This window comes from Phalangium opilio, unplaced genomic scaffold (assembly GCF_054372755.1).
Source record: "Phalangium opilio isolate 3A_F unplaced genomic scaffold, DU_Popi_V2 ptg000002l_1, whole genome shotgun sequence".
Taxonomy (NCBI): domain Eukaryota; kingdom Metazoa; phylum Arthropoda; class Arachnida; order Opiliones; family Phalangiidae; genus Phalangium; species Phalangium opilio.
The window spans coordinates 11,598,574-11,623,043 of NW_028324144.1; the positions used below are offsets into that span (position 1 = coordinate 11,598,574).

A 24,470-nucleotide genomic window follows, 5' to 3' on the forward strand; every position below is an offset into this window, starting at 1 on the left:
CCGGCTCCAATTGGTTGAAAAAGTGAGGTATGCTTTGACGTCAGAGCGGTTGCCAAGAGGAGCGGCAAAAAGTTGGGGCTAGCTGAACTCGGGACAGAACAGGTTTTTGGTCCGAGCGCCAGATCGGCGACGCGAGCATAATTTTTTACTTCTATGTGTGCGATACGAGTTGCCTATAGCAGCAACGGATTGACTAGCGGCAACCGTTGCCGATACGAGAAACAGCCTAGTGTGCGACAACCTTTAGGGATATTATCTTTATTCGGCACCTTAGTTTTACCCGAAGCCGCTTGGCATTTGTTTTTAAGTTTTTTAACTGAAGTTAGTAACGGCGGTTACAGAGTTACTGGCGTCTGGTCCTCGGGACCAGTTTATTAATTATATAATGATCACAATTAATAATGTTTGCTAAATAGGAATAAAACTTTTATTTGTATGAAAACATAAATTAAATTATCAAAATTTTTTCGGAAGTCAGAACTATAAGGTAAGTGAAATTTGACATTCTTAAAGCCTAAATCATTGCTAAGCCTTGGCCTATTGTCATTGTTAATAATGACAAATTGACAATTATTTTTTTTGGTTTAGTTTTGAATAGAAACCAAAGTTTTTGGGAACCATAAATGTGGCTTGGGAATTCCGGAAAAACAGATAATGGACCTCGAGATATGTGTGGTACACTACGATGCCCTTCGCCACCACTCGAAGGTGGTGAATCTCTTTGTGACTTTTACTTGCCCACTGAAAAGTATGTTAGAACATGATGTTCGTAATTTCTTCAAGAATATTTGACAATAGCTGCTCCTGTCAGAAAAATTACTCGATTCCTAAACCCTATTTGTGTTTTAGAAAATACACGCGATTAACCTAACCTAATTTAGAGTGACACACTCTAATTTGGTGGGTAGGATTGCAATCCTACCGCAACGTACACGTCCCAACCAACAAATACACGCTTATGACTAATCGTATTATCTGCAGAATATTTCGGTTCATTTTCTTTCCCATACATTAATCTTGTAAACTATTTTAGAATGGATAACATTTTGGTTAGTTGGTTTTAATGAGTATAGTTTGTGCCAAGGCTAGCAAGGATTATTTAAAATGTCTAAGGGGGAATTATCGAAGGTGGATGTTTCAAACGGTACCTAGCGGGCACAATTGGCAAATCGGAAAGACATTTATTTTGAAGCGTCAACATGTGACCTGGTTCTTGAAAGTTTGGTCTCTCTCGTCTGCTCTAGCAGATCTACTCAAACCTTGCCTATTAAACTAAATTAGTATAAACTCACCCCATATATTCTTGAACTGAACGTTTGCTTTAATCAAGGATTATTGCTTTAATCTTCAAATAATATAAATAAACTTTCGGCCTTGGTCTTGTCTATTAATAAAATTAAAATTATAATTTTTTGGAACTCTTCTCATTCTTGAATCTTGAACTAAATGTTCTTAACGACCGTTAACAATTCAAACAAGAACTAAACAACATGCTTTCGAAAACTATCTCTGTTTCGTCTATGCTTTCGCGATGATAATATAGGTGGCGCCATATCGATATTTCATTTCCGTTTCACCCGCACCAAAACAGTAGATGGAGAAGAGGGGGATGGGCTAAAATATCGGAACAACTAGAGAACATTACCTTACTATAGAAATCGGTGTGTGCGTTTTATCCTTAGACATTGTAAATAATCCTTGGGATTTATTAGTGACACTCATGGGGTTAATTCTCTACTCTTTTTAGTGAGTTACAGTAAGTGATAACTATCGGTGAAACGGTTAATGTAAGTGAAGCGCATCAAGATTTATTCCATGAGACTGTGAGAAGGTGCCATAAAACCTTGAACCTAAGACCATTGAACACAGATGGACTGGAATGTAGATAGGGCGCTTGGGACGCCAGATTGAAAACCTTGAACCCGCCAAAATGAAATTGGAAACAAGCCCAAAAAACCGCCAATTGGTATTTCGAAAAAGAAGCCCAAAAACTGACTAAAATATAGACTATCCAGCCCAAAATTAAAAAAAAGCCAAAAATTAATCGTGAAAATTTGGTATTAGTTTATCTTTTAGAAATTTCAATGCATATTACATACTGACACCATTTTTAAAACCCAAAACAAAATGAAACCATTTTATTTAATCATGAATTGACGAATCATAAGCTGCTAAAGAGGTTTGACAGCACCCTTTGGCAGTTTTTTGGGCATTCTAATCATCTTCGCCTATAGAGCTATTTCAGTGGGGGAAAAATTTTGTCTGCTACGAAAATTGGGCCTGCTGAGTGTAGGGCGGACATTTTGTGAGGGTTTTCTCTATGGGCAAAAAGCATTGGTGACGTAGCCATTACCCCTCTAAAATAGCTCTATTGGCGGTATTTTAAGTACAGAAAGACAAAGAACCAAACCCCGACAAGCCCAATTTCCAGGAAACAGCCAACCCTTTTATTTCCAGCCAATATTTTAGAGAAGAAGCCCAATTGGCGGCTTTACAGCCCAATATGGCATCCGGGCCCGTTCTTTTAGAGCAGCGCCATGCCGCGACCAATATTAGAACTTTTTCTAGTCAAACAAACAGGCGAGTGATATAGCAGACGACTTTAGGCTTAGGCGTAAGCTCGAAAGTCTATGTATCGGTTAGGTCAAAGAAACGCGTTTAGTTGTAAGTTACTTTCAATTGGCCTTATTCCTGATGAACGCCACCGAGGCGTAGCGGCGACTTTTGGAACTATAATAATACGGTAACCAATTACAGGTGGCGGTGGAGTCGATGGACTCTGATGGAGATCTGTTATTTTCTATGTTTTGTTGATCTTTCTGAATCACGTGAATAGCCAAGGCTTAACAAGCGATATGGTTTCAAAAGCATTGAAAGTTGATTTTACCTTTCTTATTCTGTCTAATATTATGAAATAAGACTTTCGGAGTAAGTTTTCATTCGATTTTGGTCTATTTGGAGATTATTAGGTTAATAATAATTAGTTAAAACATGTTTTTTGAAGTTGAAGCGGTAATAATCAAAACATAGAAAATAACAGATCTCCATCAGAGTACATCGACTCCAGCGCCACCTGTAATTGGCTGCCGTATTATTATAGTTCCAAAAGTCGCCGCTACGCCTCGGTGGCGTTGATCAGGAATAAGGCCAATTATATTTCCAGTATTTTTTATTTTTCCCGCGAGGGTTTCCAGCGCTGGTAGCCAGGCGGCGCTAGTATCGACTTGTTTACTTTTTTGTATAGGAGTTGCACATCCTGTTGAGCGTCGAATGTTTTTCACGCGCATCCTTCATCCATGATTGTACGGTTAGGTTTTTTCGCCTTTGATGCTCGTTTTCATATAAGTATTTTAAAGGATCAGTTTGGATATTTAAGATGACAAGCTAAAGGTAGTTTGTAAAAATGATCAACGTTATTCTAATAAATCGCACATGAAAGGCATTAATTACTACAACATACCAAACCCAAAGTATCAACTTTCTAAAAGTGAACTATGGGTTAAGGCTAAGGGTACCATTAAACTTTTAATTATTATCTTATTAATAATAATTCTTTTACCTATTTAAATAAGAAATATAATTGAAAGTAACTTACATTTAACTAAACGCGTTTCTTCGATCTAACCGATACATCAACTTTCGAGCTTACGCCTAAGCATGGATTAACTAACCCTAGGGATAGTTCGTTCCCCCAAAAAGATAAAGCATGCGTGTTCCAAACGCCCCCTAGCAGCAGCTACTATCCCTAACAGGAAGTTATAAGAAAATTGGACCAAATATCACTTGTCCTATGACGTCAAAATTGAAATACTGCCTAAATTGGGCAAAAACGATTTATTTTGGCGAGAGATGGCGCTATATCTACATCCGTTTTGGTCCAATAAATTGGGGGAATGAAGAGGGGAATCAAGGAATAATTCGGAACATGTAGTTGGCGATAGCATTACATGGGAAACACGGTTAGTGAACAATCCCTAGCGTTAGTTAATCCATGGCCTAAGCCTAATGTCGTCTGGTATATCACCCGCCTGTTTGTTTAATTGGGAAAAGTTTTAATATTGGTCGCGGCATGGCGCTAGAAAGGCGCTGCTCTAAAAGAACTAAGCGCCCTATCTCCATACAGTAATTTCAACGGAGGGTCCGGTAACGTCATAGGGAGAAAAAAGTGGGAGTGTTTGTGGCGCCATCTAGGAAATTTTATCGTTTGTTTTGGGGGAAAATTTTGCAAAAATGAAACGAAGGCATAGACGTTGCTGTGTAAATTGTTGAATTGGTAATAAGATTTTAAAGAAAACCCATAAAATTAGCGAGGAAGAGTTTGGAGTTGTTTTCCATTCCACTATTAATAAAAAAAATGGGAGAAAAACATGAGCAACTCCCGCTATTTAGGGCGGCACGATTGTTAAGCCAGGGATAAGGGAGTCAGATGGATTGGAAATGATGATGGGCGACCTGCGGCACCATATCTCTCCCAGTGTACCTCGCGCACGCCCCTACCTTTCCGTAGGCGATTGCTAAGTGCTGCCGCGTAGCGCCATTTTATTTGAATGAGAACTAGCTTCTATTTTTGAGATAGAGGGAGCGTCCTTTACAATTTCGTCCGGCACGACCCTACCTAACCGCTGGGGATGATGGGAGGACTATGGTGCCGTAGGTGGGGGTACAAAGGCAACGCTTAAGGTATGGGGGTTTCCACTCCATTATTCTCTCCTTCAAGGTTAAGCTAAGGCTTAGCGAAGAATTGGTTCCTTACAAATCCACTAACAAGGTTAATAAGTTATTGTTACGAGCCCAAGTTTTTATGATTTTGTAAGCATTTTCATGGTAAATGGGGACACAACAATCAACAAAATAGTTGTAAATATCACCATAACTAACGCTTGGCAAAATGTTTCGAACGAAACCTCAGCTTTCGCGCCTACAAACTCTTGTCATTTGATCACACATGGATCTAAATTTCTTATTAGGACAAGCTTTTCTTCATATCTTATTTTCAAATTAAGATCTTAAGTAGGAAAGTAATTGGAACGTTCCATCTTTACCTAAAATAACATAACTTTGCCCCTAAAATGGCCGCCCTCTCCGACTTTCTTCCAATTTACAAAGACACCACAATAAAGTAGGGAGGGATTAGGCGTGTATTATGCTCCTTGGTTTTACTCTTAAGCAGACGACAAATCCGAACCGAAATTACTCTATTCTAGTCCATCTGTCTTTAATGGTCTTAGATTGGAACCATACCTGGTTTTAATTTGATATAGTGACGTATGGGAGGGTTGAGCTAGCCTCGAGCCGTATGGTCGAATGTAACTAGAATCCCAGGCTGAATGGGGAACCACTTAATCCCTGCGTTCCCTTTCCGACGTACAATCTTGCATGAACCAAGACAATTTATATTGATAGTTTTAAGGACTTTACTATTGTTAATTAATTTTTAAAAGCATTAGTTTTGGGGCCGCTCTATCACTACTCTCGCTAGAGTCGCTACAATCCTCTCACTTGGAAATACTGTAGAAACACATTTAAAGGGACTCGCTGGAGCTGTTTTGGTGAAGGGGGTACAAACTGTTGGTTAGCATATTACTACCCGTCCACCTCGTTGGTGAGCCATTCCTTATGGCCAAAAAGCTGGGTGTTTTTCCCCGGAACTAAGGGCAGTCTTCACCTCAACAGCTCTGGTGAGCCCCTTTAACATTTGTTTTCGTACTATTTTGCACTTCGCCTCTAAATAATTTTCGATGTGTGTGATTTGAAAAGGAAAAGCAAGTGTTTTTTTATCGATTATTCTGACCAAGCTGCATACAGGAAATACCTCCGAATGATTTTAAAATTACATTTAGTTTGAAATTTCATGGAAAGTTTTAAATAAGTACCACCGACCAATAGCGTAACCATGGATAAAGAATGCGCGTGAGGAAATTTGTTTTCACTCTACAGGATAGGCAACTCCCTATCTCGAACGACAGCTTCTTCTCTATATACACGGTTACAACATCGGTTGTCAGCACTCGTAAAGCTAGGTCTCTATGTAACTTAGTCTTGTACGTGCTGTCCATTGAGTTCAGAACATATATCCTTCTAGAGTTCTATTTGGATATCGGGTTTTCGCGCTCGCGCGACCATCGTTTTTGAAATTAGGGGACGGACGGACAACTTTATCATTAGGTGGTGGCGCCATCTATTTCACTTAAAAAACACATATTTGTTATTATGGCGTCTGCTATAATTTCTTAATATAGATAGGAAATGTTTAGAAACTATCTAAATATTTATTAATTTTCTATACGTATACTTTATACTTACGTCACAAAACATTTTTATTTCTACCAGTGTTGACACACTTTTCTACTGAGCATTTTCGAGCCATTTTAAAATTTAATACATTTTCACATTATGTGTTACTTTAATAACTAATAACATATAATTCCCAAGTAAAAACACGCATTTCATAAGAAATTGATCAATATTCCATTTATTAAATATCAAATTTTATTTATTAGGCTCCACTTACTGTTTTTCAATTACCTAACTTTCAACTTTCGCGCTTTACTTCTTCCTAAGCTTAATTTTCAAACTCAAGCTGCGGCGATTTTGCGGGGCGCTTTCTTTTAAGCTTCCCACGTAAGGCGACAGATGGCGCTAACGACTTATGATAAAGTAATGAAACTCGACGAATCCGAGTACGCGAGGAGGAAATTCAACAAAAACTCTAGAAATACATATATTAGAACTCAATGCTCGGCTAACCAAACTCTTCACTTGGCGAAAGTGAATATTCTTGATAACACAGCAACGGTTGGCCCTCTGGTAGCGGTTTCAGAATTTCCCCTCCAAAACGTGAGACGCTCGCGGTGGTAGACGGCCGAACTAGATTCTAGCACCCGCGTCCGTGTTTCGCGGCTTTAGGTTGAGGGGAAGGGGGTAAGAAATTTTTTTGGAACTCGACCAATTTTTTTCTCTCTAGTGTAGGCGCGATTGAAGCGGCGTAAAATCCTCAAATTTGTTCACTAGTGCCAGGATCTATTACCAATGCTGTGCCCTTCACTTCTAGTCTCATCTCACTTCTGTTTACACTCAGCGCTTTGATAAAATTGTAAGGTGACGTGCAACTTTAACGCTAACCCTTTAATCGATAGTTTTTATTTATGGCAACTCGATAAAACAGACTATTGACAACTGCCCCTATTTTATGGTTTGAGCCTGAGCATCTTTGATTGAAAATGAGCATTTCTTCAATAATAGACCCAACCAACAAATCTTTTGAATTTTGATAACGGCTCAGATCTCGATTGAGGTTTTTGCCTTTTGACAGCACGCACAAAGCTAAGTTGCATAGAGACCTAGGTTTGCGCGTGCTGAAAACCGATGTTGTAACAGAGTATATACAGAATAAACTGTCGTTCGAGTTAGGGAGTTGCCTATCCTATAGCGTGAAAACAATTTCCTCACGCGCATTCTTTATCCATGGTTTGAGCATGAACATCTTTGATTGAAAAAGAGCTATTCTTCAATAATTTAACCACTTTGGGAATTTTTCTAGAAATGATTTAGCTGACCAACTTCAAAATTTTAAAATCCGAGACGGCGCCGCCGCCGCCAATAGTGAGCATGGAATTCTTTCTAACACATACGCAGCAGCGATGGAAGGTTCGGGAGACGGAGCTATTTTTTCCATATTTGGACCTGGACAACTCCTGACAGCTAATTCCTTCACTCACACATTTCTTCAGAGCATCTTGTCAAGTGTAGAAAGCAAGGATCCTGGTAAGTATATCGAGAATGCATTGTGTCGGGTAGTATCGGCGATTTTGAGTCGAAAATAGAGATGGCCGATACCCGGCTTGACCCGATATCGAACGATACCGTTGCAAACAGGGCTGCGTTCAGTAGCGGTCAACGGAGGCTCCGCCACTGAACGATTTTCGGAGCTTCCGGTTGACGTCCCGATTGTAAGCGGAGAGGCATCGAAGTTATCGGCTGTAAAGGCTCGGATTTTGAGATTTCTTTTGATTTTTGGATTTCGTGAATTTTGTAATGGATTTCGCGATTTCTTTACTGATTTGGTTTCTGATTTTGTGATTTCGTTACTGATTTCGGATTTTTTATGGGATTTCGAAATCAGCATTGATTTCGGATTTCTTAACTTGGGTTTCGCGGGTAGCGTACGGGATTTCATGAATGACCGACCCCTCTCCATCAATACATTACTCAAAGAACTAAAAATGTCATGTAGCGCCATCTAACGCATTTTAAATCAGTATCGATTTAGTATCATATTATACCCAACGATCCGATACCATCGGGAAACACCGAGTATCACTGCCGATACCGATATGGTGGAATACGGTTTGGCAGACTTCCGTGAGTTGGGAATACAGTCCGGAAATTGAGAGCGCGTTTTCTTCAAATTGAAAACTGAGAACGCTGACGTACGTCACTTGGAGAGTTAAAAACCTCTTGGCTTCATATTCGTCCTAAACAGACTTTATATTAATCCTACAGTGTATTGGCTTGATATTAGTCCAGTATCGGTTAGACAACAATCCAATATTGGTTAGACATAACTCCAATGCTGGTTAGACAACAATCCAATATTGGTTAGACATAACTCCAATGCTGGTTAGACAACAATCCAATATTGGTTAGACATAACTCCAATGCTGGTTAGACAACAATCCAATATTGGTTAGACATAACTCCAATGCTGGGTAGATATTAGACTAATATGGAGTAGATAATTAGTCCAATATGGACTCTATATTAGACAAATATTGGCTCGATGTCAGACCAATATGGGCTCGATATCAGACCAATACGGGCTCGATTTTAGTCCAATGTCGGTAAGAGTACCAACATGGGCTCGATTTTAGTCCAATGTCGGTAAGAGTACCAGCATGGGCTCGATTTTAGTCCAATATGGGCATGATTTTAGTCCAATAACGGATAGATTACCCATGTCACAATGTTGGCTTAATTTTGTCCAATATCGACTTGATATTAGTACAATATTGAGAAGATACTAGTTCATTTATGCTCACTCGCGTATAATATGGATAACATCTTTACCATTCATGTATAGTAATTGATCCCATAATTGATTATACTCTATCCAATTTTGAATGAAATTCCAAATCCAGCTCCATTTTAGACAGTTGTTACGTTATCAAAAATATAAGATAAACTGTGCTGTGTCATAGTCAGCCTTTTGGATCTTTTTACGTGCAATTTTTGGACAACATTTTCTTAGAGTGTAGAACATTTTTCACTCAAAATCACCCATAGAAACCCTGTTCTTCTGTCCTACCATACTTTTTGTAACATTCTATCTATAATTAAACTATTTGTTGTTTATAGTGGTGGCAAGTGCGTGGATGGAGACACTGCTTGATGTTATTGATCTGCTACCGAAGGATATACTGAAGAGAGATGTAAATATTACGACATTTTATTTTATTTATAAATGACTGAAATTAATAAATTAGTTAAAATACAGTATAATATTTATGTAACGTTTAAATGCGTAACTTTTGCACCATCAATAGATGGCGTGCAAAAGTAAAAATAAAGACGAGGCGTGTTTTAGACTGTTAGTTTTGGAATATTTTTTTAGTTTTACCATGAAGTGATATCTAGTTTATTAGGGAGAAGGTGTAAGATGCCTAAGTATTCGCGTGCCATAGTCCCAGCCCCCCCCCCTTCCAAAATACAAGGGGGGACGTAAAAGGAGGCCGGGCTATTTCGCCTCTCAGTCCGAAAATTTGTAATTTTCGTCATTCGCGTCGCGCTGACGGGAGTTTTCAAGAACCAATGAAATCTTGGTTGTAATTTAGGGGCGGGGATTAACTCCGGACCTACGTTTGGACCGGGGATAAAGCTGGAAATGTGGCCAATTTACACCTTCTCCCTAATAAACTAGATATCACTTCTTGGTTTTACATTTATTTAAATTTTTGGAGAAATTTGTTTCATCTATGAATGAGTAATGTGCGAGTAGAACAGAATATGTATATCTTCAAGTATTACTAAACTTCACTGTCAAGTAATTAGTTTTAATTTTAAAGAAACTCTCTATATAATTAATAGTAATTGGACAAGCCTGGGATATAGGATGCCTCATGCCTGTGTTGCAAAAACCTTTTGAACGACTTTTCTTCCGTAAATGGTGGGAAAACTACTTTTTCAGGGTTCATACAAACCTGAGACCTGGAAAAATCAATTTAGAATTTTTAGTAAAATTCAGAGAAATCAGGGAAATTTGCGTCAAACAGGGGCCGAGTAATTAAGCAAAATGTTCGTAAACATCCCCTCCATAGGATTAACATTAAACCAAAATCGGATTTATGTAAGAAGAACGTTGAACGTAGCAAATTCACTACCCATCCTCGCATACTTTATTGAGAAACTTCGTCCGTTTATATTTTGACTCCACCCACAAAATCTGTACATAGCGACTTCTAGAGATCGAAAATGTTATTCTTATCTCTATTTTCGTGGTTCAATATTTTTTTCCGAAATTGCGCCAGTGGTAAAAAAGCAAAGTGGGCAACAATGCGATATAACTCCCGATTTAGTGGAATTAAGTTGTAAAGTTAAGAATTTAAATAATTGATGTTGAAGAAAAACTAGATACTTAAAAAAAGAAACATCAATTATTTTATTCTTAACTTTAAAACTTAATTCCACAAATTAAATCGGGAGTTATTTCGCATTGTTGTCCACTTTGCTTTTTTACCACTGGCGCAATTTCAAAAAAAAATTATTGAACCACGAAAATAGAGATAAGAATAACATTTTCGATCTCTAGAAGTCGATATATGCAGAATTTGTGGGTGGAGTCATTTTGTTTTCCAAAAGTTGTATGAACCCTCTTTTTACCAACCCTGGATCTTATTCAGTTTTAAAACATATTGTTCAAACAAAATACCTTAAAAGAATAGCGACGTTGTTTAAAAATTCTCTCAAATCTAAAGAAAACCTTACTTTTTGAGAGTTTAAACTCTTCCGATTCCAAAAATATGATTGGTCAATATTTAAATATGAGGGAAAACACGGAAATAGCACTTTGAAAACTTGAAATTTGGGGGGCAAAGCAAATTTGCGGAGAAGATTTTTGGCGGGTTTTTCTCCTTGATACGTCACTCACGGCATCTCGCGAGCGCCCGAGACTCCCAAGTCTACTAATGCCGCGCGAATCTAAATAAAATAGGCTTAACGCGGCGACGCTAACAGGCGTCACGTGAGCGACATCTAAAGAGAAAATTTCTCCTTACTACGTCATCAAACGAAATAAAATTTTAACTAGGCTTTTTCCAAACACATATTAATGTTAAAGGGAATGAGAAACTTCGTTTGAAAAACTTCTGATTTATATAACAAAAGAAGGAATTAATTTCTGTGAATTCAAAAATATCAAGCTTTTAATTCTCCGTTTTCTGGTTATTTGGCAATATGCATTTGAAAATGATTCATATGAAATTATTTGAAATCCACTTTTTATGAAAGGCTAAAACGTTTCCCGTAGGCTGACGTCAAAGATATATTTTTCCCGCGAGATGGTGCCACTCCCTCCTTTATCATATCCAGAGTTTAGACTGGCGAGAAGCTCGAGACACGAATAGGATTTCCACGCTTTTTTCCCCCCACGTCATAGTGATGTCATCAAAACGGGCGAACAAGCTCCACAGGACAAAATTGTTGATATATCGAAACTGAGTTTTCGTGATTTTTCAATGGATTTTAAAAATAGAAACTTTGGTTCAATTATATTAATTAAAAACTTGATATTTTGAAAGTAGAGACTTGAAAGTGTAACATAATACCACACTCGTGGTAAAATATGATATCAAATTGTAAATTGGCATTCCCTTTAAGAAGCAAATGTGTATAAGTGAACTCTTGGTAGTTGCTAAATTATTTCGATACGGTTTGTATACACGACACTAATTGGCTAGTGGTTACTAACCAATTACTCGTGTTACAGGCTTCTATATGAAAAATTTGTGTTTGGCTTAACTCTTCGACATTTGAAACTTCTAAAATTTGTATAAAATTAGCTTAAAGTGTTTGGCAAGTTTTGATGCTGTTTTTTCAATTCAATGCTTTTAAAAACTAAAAAGCGATTGTCAGGCCATTTGAACCATTTCATTCACCCTTTTACCTGTTTTTCAGATCCTAACGCTAGCAGTTAGTAAAGGTCAACTCTCGCAACCATTGTCTTCTCGTTTGCTATGCTGTAAAATACTTGGAAAAATATGTACAAAATTTGAACCTTATATGTAAGAGTCATGAAATTTTAATTTTCATTGAATGACAGATGTATTAATTTTTTTTTTTAATTTTCAGAATTAGACAAGAAGTTGTTCCTTTAGTCCAAAGCTTGTGCCAAGATACCGAATTCGAAGTTAGAGGAGAAATGTGTAGGCAGTTAGACGCAGTCGCCCGAGGAATTGGCCTTGAAGCAACTCGTAGCGCTATTTTGCCAGAGTTGGTCGAGTTAGCGTATGATGAAGAAGAATCTGTGCAGTTAGTTAGTGTCGAAACTGTAGTTAGAATGCTTCCAATGCTAGATGATGGTAATTCAATTTGAAAGCATTCAAAACTAGGGGTGTGCGAGTTCTGATTTTTAGGTTGCGAGTCCATGTGCGAGTACTTGAAAACTGGACTCGCCAAGTCCTCGATTCCAGTGAGGCATATTTAAGTCGAAACTTGTTAGTCAAGTCCAGTTTAAAAATAATTTATTAGTTACCTGAGAATCAAGAACTAATTTTCAGTAAATAATATAATTTAAATAGAAAAAGATGAAACACACTAGTTTTCCAAAAAAACAGAAAAAAAATGAAAGAAAAAGAATAAAAAAAGGAAAAAGAAGGAAAAAAAAAAGAATAAAAAAAAAAAAAGGAAAAAAAGAAAAAATAGGAAAAAAAAGAAAAAAAAAAGAAAAAAAAAGGAAAAAAAAAGAATAAAAAAAGAAAAAAAAAGGAAAAAAAAGAAAAAAAAGAATAAAAAAAAGAAAAAAAAAAGGAAAAAAAAGAACAAAAAAAGAAAAAAAAGAATAGAAAAGCCCCCAACTGTGTTGGAATATAGAATAGGAATTATAATGCTTATCGTGCATTACAATTAAAGCTATATTTTAGCATTTGCCAGCGGTTTTTACTAAAAGCTTGTTTTAGGTTAACACCTGGCGAAGAAAATATGAACCGCCCACGAAAAAAATTTACTCGCGATTAATGTTCTTAGTTTAGTAATGGTACTCGCAACTTCCTAGGAAAGCGGGCTTCTAGTCTGTACTCGGACTTGCGCAGACCTATTCAAAACTGTTCGGTAGTAATACCATTTTTTTTCCTTTAGAAACTTGCAACCAGACAATCATTCCTTTAGTGAAAAAGCTATGCAAAACCTTTCTAAGGTCCAAAAGCTTTCCTCTTCCCGGAGTGGCTCATCAGTTGGGCCCCTTTTGTTCGGGACTTTCGCCTCAATTAGCCACTGAACATGGCCATTGGTTTCTCGAGACTTTTAAACTTTTTTGCAAAGTTGGAAAAGGCGATGAAGCTTCAGAAATTTCAGAAAACGCTAAGTCTGGAGGTGTAAGTATTAAATTCGAGGTTTTTTTTGTAACACTAACATTTGGTTACCCATGCTGCGCAGAATTATAATCAATCCATTTTAAAGCCGGTTTATCGTCGGTACAGGCTGTTAGTTGTCCCAATCGGTTAATTTTCGGTTAACGTCTTCAAACCACCTATAGTCGGAAATTCGACTCAAAACACGGTGTGGAATCCCCAGTAGCTAAAACCAGTCGGACCATGATTTAATAATATGTTAGCTCCCTATAAGTTACTCAGGCAATTCATTTTTATAGTCCAGCGTTTTCTCCCGCGCCACTGGCTTCCCAATTATATGCGACGCTCTGCGGCCGCCACGTGAACGAAAATCTTATTTACTCTTCTTTCCGGTTTTTCCCCGGAAGCGCGTGTAGTGGAAGCTAGCCAATGGCATCGGAGCTATTTAAGAAGCCGAATATTTCGCTCTGTAGCCTCGGTTAAGAAAACAGTTAAGAGATCAATGTATTTGATTTGTCTCAGTTGTATAATTTTCTGGTTTCAAGTCACAATAACAACTCTTATCTTTAGCATTCTTTATCAATATCGGCAAATTGCATTGATTTTTTTTTGTCTCAGTACTGACACAAACGCCACGATTTAATGTTAAATTGTTAAAACATAAACATTCATGACTAAAACACTCCCTTGGTGAAAAAGCAGCCGACGACTCCAGGTCGAGGGGTACGAGCGGGGGTTTGTTTTTTTTCGACAAGAGAGCCCAACATTCGGATTTTTTCCCGCGCGGGCGAAATGAGAAGAAATCGCTGGATACATTACGCCTATGGAGCCTGAGTAACTTATAGGGAGCTAACATATTATTAACTCATGGTCGGACCGATAACAATCTGATCAATCGGTCTGATAGAGTTATTTAACTGTCAGTCCATAAAACTTCATGTCCAAGCCATTGAGTATTCAATGAGCCACTACCAAGGAGATGTATAAGGCCCATGCACGCTCACTTCGAAGGGGGGTCCCTCACCCATATATATTTGACTTGTGTGGTTGATAGATGGCGCTTCTTAGTCTCTTTAATACTAACTAGACTTAATGCACATGAAATCCCGCGGCGCTCCTTCGCTCGAGGTTCGAAACTTAGAGCAGATAGCAACGTGAGGTTTACGTAATTTTTTAGACTTAAACGCGCCTCTAGCGGAGAAGCGTGGCGATTTTAAAGGTAAGGAAAAAATAAAAAAATTGTCGCCCGTTGGCAGTGAATGAGCACTTGGATAAGAATAATGCGGCCTTCAAACCGACTAAAAACTAACTCTTCGAGCGACATTCGGGGTATTGCCTTTTGATTTTTGTACCTTGATTCGATTCCCAAAAAAGTAACTTTTTTCCGAAGCTATTGTGTTGTTTTATCTACCCATGATATCACAAACATCGAATGAAAAATAAGTGTTCCGTTATTTTAAAACCTTCATTGGAGTGGTTAAGCTTGTCGCCCACAATGTACAGTTTTCTTGACAAAATTATCAGTTGTTGCTATTGATGAACTGGGAAATGTAGCTTATACTGTTATCTTAATGAAATGGTGTGCTAAACCACTACATCTGCATATTCGTCTCTGTTGGTAGCGTCAAGTACAGCTCTTATATAATAGATTATCTTGGCTATTTCACGTTATCTGCAGCTGGTGTCGAATATCCAAAATACCAGAGAACACATGCAGAGCGCCTACTTTGCAACCTAAATTAACACAAATAAAATTAAAATTTTGTAAAACTGATATGCAATAGTCAAATTGAACGAATTAGTTTGAAATAAGTCAAATTAAATTCAATATTATTTACATACGTTCGGGGATTGAAACCCATCATCTTTTGCTCTGCTGTCCAATGCCTTATCCATAACACCACCAGATCGCGCTGATTATAGTGATTATAAAAAAACTGTTTTTACAAACGGAAAATACCTGATATATACTACACCGTTGATTTTGGGTCGCCACTCACTGTTCTTGTCACGGCTTCTAAGGACAGATATTATTTATTCTAACCGTTTCATATAACGCCACCATTTATTAAAGCGGTAACATTACGTCATGACAATTAATATCACATGTCCTGACAGCACCAACTATTAAAGCGGTAGTATTACGTCATGACAATTAATTTCACATGTCACAGCTAAAAACTGTCGATTCTTATCAGGGGCGTCAACTTCATTATCTTAAGACATTTTCTTTACTTTTATTTCGGCACGAATCTGAATAAAATAGGCTTAACGCGGCGCGGAGACAGTAACAGGCGTCACGTGAGCGACATCTAGAGAGAAAATTTCTCCTTACTACGTCATCGAACGAAAATGAATTCCAAACACAATACTTTGATTGCAATTTTATAAGTTGCTAATTCATCTTTACTTGGTAACAATCACTTCGAATTCATGCAATATATCTACCCATTAATCATCCAATATTTTAGTAAGGGTAGGGGTGTGCCTTAAAGGAATCAAAGCTTACTAGGGTTCAAGGTAAGGCCATTAGTGTATGTACTACTGAAGTTATGGCACGAATTGAGGTTGTAGACGCGCGGAAACTAAGCCAATCCAACTGATCACTGGATTGCGTAGTACAAGGTCAACCGACCCTACAGTTAAACAGATCTTATCTTCGAAGGTGTAAATATTCTACTGGTGAAAGACTTACATCTAACACCAACTGCAATCCATTATAACTGCCACTTACAAGGTTATTATCATAACTGCATACCACTGCATAGTTGACCCGTCTTTTTATAGCTTTAACTCGGTATAGGGGCATGCACTCACTAATGGTGCATTCACTACAATCTGTATGAAAAGCTTTCTTTTAAATTCTGACCAATTTTTAAGACAAAGCTATAGGTTTTTGTTCTGTAATTAAAATTATATTAAATTTGAAATTCTTTCAGATTCCTGATGTTGTGCCTAAACCTGTTTCATCCTCAGAAAGAGATTCAGCTTGTCGTCAAGCCTGCGCGTATAATTTTCCAGTAAGTTTAGAAATGGATAGCATTAAGGTCGAGCTAAAGCCAACTTGGGAAGGGGGGAGGGGATTTTTCATATGCCTTTAGTTTCTGCTCATTTCCAAGCAAGTGTTTCAATTAAAAAATTTCAAGACTTTACAAACCGAAAGACAACATTTCAAAGATTACAACAAAATTGTGAAAAATTTTATTTTTGAAATTACAGTAAGTTAATTGACATTAAATTTAAAGTTACTAATTCCAATATATCTTGTCTTTCCGTCGTTTAAATTGCATAAAATTTTGCATACACGCGCATTTACACCTACGCTAGTGGTTAATCGAGACACTTTTGCAAAATGTCAATTATGTAACTAATTAAGCGAATAAATTAATTTAATTAGTGACTTAATGCGTTAAATAATTGACATTTTCCAAAAGTGTCTCGATTAACCACTAGCGTAGGTGTAAATGCGCGTGTATGCAAAAATTTATGCAATTTAAACGACGGAAAGACAAGATATATTGGAATTAGTAACTTTAAATTTAATGTCATTTAACTTGATGTAATTTCAAAAATAAAAGTTTTTCACAATTTTGTTGTAATCTTTGAAATGTTGTCTTTCGGTTTGTAAAGTCTTGAAATTTTTTATTTGAAACACTTGCTTGGAAATGAGCAGAAACTAAAGGCATATGAACAACCCCCTCCCCCTTCCCAAGTTGGCTTTAGCTCGACCTTAAATCGCAGAGAAAGCTTCTACAATAAGAATAACATGAAGAGTAAATAAGTAATATTTACTCCTCGCATGAATATTGATAATGGAAGAATTCAAGTGAAGCCACTAAATATCTTTGTTTGTTTTCGTTTTGCTAAGTTTACACAGTTTCAACAATGTACACTGAATGTTGTTTTAACTTTTTCACAGGCAATGGTACTGTTTGCTAAACCGGATTTTTTTCAAGTGGAACTGTATGATACGTATCTTGAACTCTGTATTGATTCCGATCCAGCGGTTCGCCGAACAATTGCTTGCAGTTTCCACGAGATTGCTAAAATATTAGACAGCTCCATTGCCGCCGCCGTGAATAGCACTCATCACAGTCAGGATTGCCATATTCTTCTATCTACTTTAAATATCTTGATGCGGGACTCCCATACAGAGGTTATAGAAGGGCTGTTACCCAATTTGGCAGAATCTCTTGAAATTGTGACAAGAGACCTTGAAAGCAAAGAAGGCCATGTATGTAAATTTTATTAGTCAGAATCTTAACATGATCTATCACGTAGTGCTCAGGGCTCAGTAGTATTGAAGGCTTAACCTAATGTTGGTTAGTTGTTAAAGGAAGAATGAACTACTTGACCACCATTTTCTAATAGTTTTAGTTTGATAAATTCACATCAAAATCGTTAACATAACTTACAAAATTTTTTCTGTAATCCGTGGGGTTCATTCGAGGGGTCGGACGTTTGGGAAAAAGTGTACGGGATTTCGAAATCCAATTTGATTTCGTCGGATTTCATCGGATTTCGTCGGATTTTGTTTGATTTCGTCGGATTTTGTTTGATTTCAGAATTCGATAAAATCCAATGGATTTCATCGAATTTTGAGATTTTTCCCGTGATTCCGTCGGATTTTGCTATTTTTACCGTGATTTCGACAGATTTTGCGATATTTCCCTTGATTTCGTTGGATTTTGAGGTTTTTCGCTTGATTTCCTCGGATTTTGAGATTTTTCCCTGTAATTTCGTCGGATTTTATGATTTCTTTTGATTTTGGATTTCGTGAATTTTGTAATGGATTTCACGATTTCTTTAGTGATTTCGCTTCTGATTTCGTGATTTCTATGTTGATTTCGTGATTTCTTTGTTGATTTTGTGATTTTTTTGTACTGATTTTATGATTTCTTTACTGATTTTGTGATTTCGTTGCTGATTTCGGATTTTTTATTTGACTTCGAAATCAGCATTGATTTCGGATTTCTTAAATTGGATTTCACGGGTAGCGTACGGGATTTCATGAATGACCGACCCCTCGGGTTCATTAGCTTCCACTTCAATTTTGATTTGAATCACAGTTTATTTTTTTTTGTTTTTGTTTTTTTTTATCGCATATAGGAAGCTCAGCTGGCTGACTTAATTCATTCTTTGGTAGTTTGTGAAGTGAAGACGGCTCACGCCAGTAATTGGCGGCTTCATGCTGATTTTTTGACTTGCCTTTCGTGTCTGCCAAAGTGCCTCAACTCTAACAAAATCCAGCCTTCTTTTCTTCCACTTTTAATTCATAAAATGCACACCGCCGTAAGTGTTCACCAGGGATAGTACTTTTAAAAACAATTTCTTACGCAAAAGTGTTTTTATTCTTCAACTTTGACAGCGTCCACTACCCAGTAGACTAGCGGCTGCATATAGTCTTTTAGTTTTCTTAAAATACACTCCACAAAAATCTGCCAGGGAAGAAATTGTTCAAGCTCTTTTAAAAGGTAATTCATGTGAAACTTCCTTAAATTAATAAATGTAATTATGGGTTCTATTCCTTTTTCGCGAACTGTATCAGAAATTACTGTACTTCCTTGGTAAAATGGTTTCATACATAATTGAAAAATCTCACAATATTACTTTTGCCAGAATTGAATCAAATCTGAAATAGTAATCATAAATGAAATTTGAATATTTTTAATCGAGACAATTAGAACTCACCTCATTTTCTTGATCCAAGTTCTACATGAGTGATGAATTTCCAGAAATTTATCATATTTGAGTCTGAGCTGAGCCTGTTAAATATTTTGAACTATATGAGCTATTTGGCCCGATCTTGGAGCTTTTTCTTGCAATTAAAATATCATCAACTGAGCCTTTGTTATGTAATTTTTTTAGCGTGAGCCCCAAGAAGAGGCGAATCATTATAACTAAAAGCTAAATCTTTCCATTAATATCTCTCTACTTTTGTTATTGTTAGTTCATTTTGGGGTTAAAATTTCTTCCACCATAGAATGATATAGTAACTAAGCTTTGGACGAGGGGTCGGACGTTCGGCATTTTAGTGTACGGGATTTTGAGATTTCAAGATTTTGACCAAGATTTTGAGATTCTGAGTGAGATTTTAGAAATCTTGAAATCTACTCCAAGATTTTAAGATTTCGGGATTTTTAATGAGATTTTCAGATTTTGAACGCGATTTCCAGATTTAAAGTAGGGATTTCGGTATTTTCAGATTTTGGCGTGAGATTTTGGCATTTCTAGATTTTGACGTGAGATTTCAGGATTTTGAGATTTTCGAGAGAGATTTTAATAGATTTCAAACGAACTGTACGGGATATTGACAAACGTCCGACAACTCGGCTTTGGATCTATGCTGTTTAATAATAATTTTGAATTGAGTCGAACAAGCCCTAATATTAAGCCCCGAGTTTAAAATGATGAGGCCGAGTCTCAGATGAGCTCCATGATTTACGATATAGCAGTTAGTCAGTCATAGTTGAGCCATTCTGGGAGAGTATGTGGAGCTCAAGGTGCCTATACTGTTTGTAAATATATAAGAGTTCCATACTCTCCGCTATGAGTTAGTCCGCGAAGCCTCCAATTTGTATTATAATGCAGTTGAAGTATTGAAGTAACGTGCCACTAACCTAAGTATCACTCTTTCAGAATTTTGTTTCAATAGAAGTTGCCACAAGCGGATGTTGTTCCTTCATACGTGCGACTTGGCCATGGATCTCTTTTCCAAGAGATTTTTCAAAGACAGTTTCTTTGAGCCCATTTTGTCACTAGCTGGGGACAGAGTACCCAACATTCGACTACGGATGTGTAATTGTCTTCCAAAGCTGAAATCACTGCTCTTAATGCCCAGAGACTCTGAACTTTTGCAACATTTGGAAGCGTGTGTTAAAAAGCTAATGATTGACGAAAGTGATAGAGATGTGGCTTGCGCTGTTAGAAAATCTATTCAGGAGCTCGATGAGATTGAAATTGCTCTTGATCCTGTAAGTGTTAAAATTAATTGCAATGGCTTCCTCTGTTGTTGTTTTTTTTTTTTGTTATTGTTTTTGTTTTTTTTTTGTTATTGTTTTTGTTTTTTTTTTGTGGATGGTGAGAGATAGAAAGATCACCACTTAAAAATCAAACGTTTGTTGCTAGTTGCTTGAATTTTTAAAATACAAATTGTTAAATGACAACCATAGTACGTAAAACATGTTCTTAAAGTTCGTCTCTGAACCAAGTTTATTGAGAAACGTAAACATATGTCCTATGACCTTTTGTCGTCCGGGCCTCATGTTTTCAAGTTGTAATTAGCGTTTTTTACGGATGAGCCCTTAATCAATATTACACTGGCTTTCAGTTTCTTGAATCTAAGGAGTCATCCCTAAAACAAACTAATCATAATTTCTGCTCAAAATCACCCAAATAACACACTTTTCTTCAATCGGCATGTTTTGGAACCCCCTGTATTTCTTAAAATGTCGTTGAGACACGTATATGATTTGAAATGTACGTAAGTATAAAAATTTAAAAGTGGTTTGAAAGACCAGATGAGGTTCTATTAGTGACCTACTCTTGTTCATATCGCATTACTCGGTCCTCATGTTCAAACTAGCTTAAAATATTGCTAGGATTTTGATTTCTGAAATTGTTAGGAACGAACATATTGGGTGCCAAGTCAGGTATGATTATAGTTTGGGGGTATTCAGCCATAACTGGCGTAATTCGCCGCGTATAGAGGAAACTATTTTATAGCCTTTATAATAGACTATAAAATGACTATATTTTATTTTCTTATACTTAATGCATATAATTATTGAACATGAAGTTCAAAATTTAACATTTTGCCTTGGGTATAATGCGCGTTATTGTACGGCCTCGACCACATTTTCTGGTCAAACTGACCGTATTCCAATCGTTCTTGAAAAGGAAAGAAAAAGATCCATTTATGTAGTTGGTACTGGAAAAAGAGATCAAATTTTTAATTACTCAACTCCGCCAGTCAATCTAGCTTGCTTTTACTATACGTTTCACTGCCACGATTCTTTATTATCACTCGGATGATCTTTACGGCAAAATCCACGCTTTTGTTAATTTATTAAATGCGTGATTACTTAACGACAAAATCCACACTTTTGTTGAGTTATCAAATTTGTGGAAATGATAATTAAAATCGAACCCAAAAAATTATTTGACAAGCTATTTCCTTCACTAGCACGAGCAGGTTGGCCTTATCAATTTGTGATTGACAACCCTTATTAAATCTCCGGCTACTACTAAGAGTCCCCTCCAAGTTTACAATAATATACCCAAAACATCATCTCATACGAAAAAGCAAACCAAGGTTGGGATTGTGGTTTTCATTTTACGCTATTCTGTAGGTGACTGCTCGACGGTCGTCTTGCAATCTCGATATCGTAGTTGACTTAGAAGATATCAAGAAAGAAGAAGCGGAGAAAAGGCTCTGGGATAGTCATACAAACAACTCAGGAACGTCATCTAATATATGTGTAAATTTAACTTTTTATTTATATAACTATTGTGGGTGCGCTTATATTTTCAATCAATATGCTATAGATATTATAAACAATCTTTTATATAATATTAGGTAAAACAAGACGCTAGAAACACCAAAATAGTTCCGAGAAGAGCGAAAATTCCGACAATTTGTCAACAAAGGCCTTTCAGTACTCATTCTTGGGAAAGACCAAAAAAAAGCAATGGGATTACGCGAGAAGCAAATAAAAGCTCAACCCTTCCAACACGGCGAAAAGGTTTAACAAGTAAGTTTTATCATTTTTTAATTTCTCTTATTTTTAAGATTTTAAACCCCCATACACTAAACTTAATTGGGCATTATTTTTTGAACTCTGGATGTTTTTACTTTGCGTTGATTGAAATTTACCAAAACCTTTGTCACCATCATCCCGTAAAATGGAATGAGATCAACAATTTAGTTGGTAATTCCGGTCATTATGTGCAGCGAAATTACTCTTTAATAGTAAAGCACGCTTTAAGTAAGGCGGAAGTGGTTCTAGTGGGAATTCAAGTTAACTTTAATCAGCTGTTCTGCATAGTGAAACATTTAGGAAATATCCCCGAATGATTTTATTAAATAGCGTAAGATTTATTTGTTAAATGACAAATTGCACTTTCAAAAACAGGAAAATTTCAGTGACACGCGCTATGTAGATTTATTAGTAAAAATATTTGGAAGAAATCGCGGCAAGTTCTTTGAAATCCAACAATTTTTATAGATCAAAGAAGCGAAGATCGATCTCAGCGTTCTCTATCTCTTTATTTACCTTCTGGAGGATCGTCAAAATATGACCCTCTAAAAAAATCGTTATCGAAGTAAGTGCATCAAATTTTCACTCCTTTCTACAACTTTGATTTCTGTGATTACATTGCTCTCTACACTTCATTAGAAGTCCACAATCACCAATAATTAGCAGGATTCCGAGGGGCGTGCCAAATTTTTCACCCAACAGTAGTCCAGCCAATAGTCCTTCCACTCCTCGTCGCAAAATCATGCCTCCTTTAACACCTCCATCACCCAGAACAAGACTCAGTCAAAAAAAAGATGTCTTACCTTTGGTTTCTGGTGAAGTATCGAGTGTCATGACGCGATCCGCAGACTCTCTAGCTCTATTACAAAGTAAAATTCCATTACCAAAGAAACCTTCCAGGTGAATTCTTAATTTTTGGTATTGTATTTTTTTTTTAATTGGATGTAAATAAAAGTTGTTTTTTTTTTGTGGTCAATTAGGAGACAGTCTTTGGTCTTCGAAGACTCCTAAGATACAAAAACTAGAAAACATCTTTAATCTTTGAAAATTCCAACGTTTTTAAAATTTGGAATATATCAAATCAATCTTTTACAAATAAGCGGCTGGTTACGGCAACTGTTTAAACATCCTGAATAAAGTCCCACCTTTATTTCTATGCTATTTCGCAGCTCTGTTGCGTCAGAGATTGTCCCTTGCTATAAAAAGGAGACTGAAATGGCCTAACAAGTTAATAACCGTTTCTATTCGTTTAAGATTTAGAAAATTACATCTAAATCATTAACAAACTTAACAATTGTTTTCCTATTAAAATTTTTAATGTTTCAATCGTGGATTGTTAAGCCTAACTCTAATTTTTATAAACAATTAAAGCATGTATTTTTATATCAAATACTTCAAACCAATTAAAACAGAAGGATTTTTTCGGAAATAAAAAGTGCGCTGTCTACTGAAAGCTCGCCATGAGCTTATTGGTGTCCGGTATAGTAATGCGTAGGCCTACACTGTTCATCAAAAAAAAATTCGCTTCACTTAGCATGTTGTAAAGTTTTAGGCCCCGTCCTCACTTTAAAACAGACCAATTATTTCCAAAAATTATTCTAATATTTCACCTCGGATTAATAACCCCCTGGATATGAAAGGAAATAGGGAGGCATACTTGAATAGGGCATCGGCATCTCTAGCGCCCCTATAGTCAAAACTTGGAAAAAAGTTACCCCAAACAGACTCAGTAAGCGCGTGACCGCGTTTGCTACTCCATGCTTTTTTAAGCCTCGGCTACTTTTTATCCGCTGTTCCCGTTTCTTTTTCTCTTATCATCCCGGTACCTGGTCCGGAGGTTTTGGTCACTAAATTAGGTAGGTTTTTGGTTTTTTATTATGTAAAAATAAGATTAAACTATAAATTTGATAAATCAAATGACAGAAAAGCAATAATGGTCTTCGAAGACACAAAAAAAAACCGTTTACGTTTAATAGGCCTTGCCGGTACAACCATACAATTCAAACTGCGTCATCTGCATGGGGTGACAAAGTTCTACGTTTTGCCGTCTGAGGGCGCCCGGTTTTGCTTGCCTTTCATATCCAGGGGTTATTAATCTGAGATTTCACATATGAAGGACGTCGACTGTTTTGGTAAATATTACGTGACTTCA

At 36.8% G+C, this 24,470-nt stretch overlaps 1 protein-coding gene across 1 annotated transcript; it reads left to right on the top strand.

Annotated features, from left to right (window-relative positions):
• Window positions 1–307: 307 nt before the first annotated feature.
• LOC149719777 (serine/threonine-protein phosphatase 4 regulatory subunit 4-like) lies at window positions 308–23,753 on the top strand. Its single transcript, XM_089854355.1, has 17 exons — window positions 308–487; window positions 589–748; window positions 7,541–7,764; window positions 9,355–9,428; window positions 12,169–12,275; window positions 12,343–12,572; window positions 13,348–13,583; window positions 16,499–16,579; window positions 17,479–17,793; window positions 18,669–18,851; window positions 18,928–19,033; window positions 20,199–20,533; window positions 21,911–22,039; window positions 22,138–22,312; window positions 22,787–22,883; window positions 22,958–23,218; window positions 23,299–23,753. The coding sequence occupies exons 2-17, from the start codon at window positions 624–626 to the stop codon at window positions 23,327–23,329; spliced, it is 2,709 nt and encodes a 902-aa protein (XP_089710481.1). The 5' UTR covers window positions 308–487; window positions 589–623; the 3' UTR covers window positions 23,330–23,753.
• The last annotated feature ends 717 nt before the right edge of the window (window positions 23,754–24,470 follow it).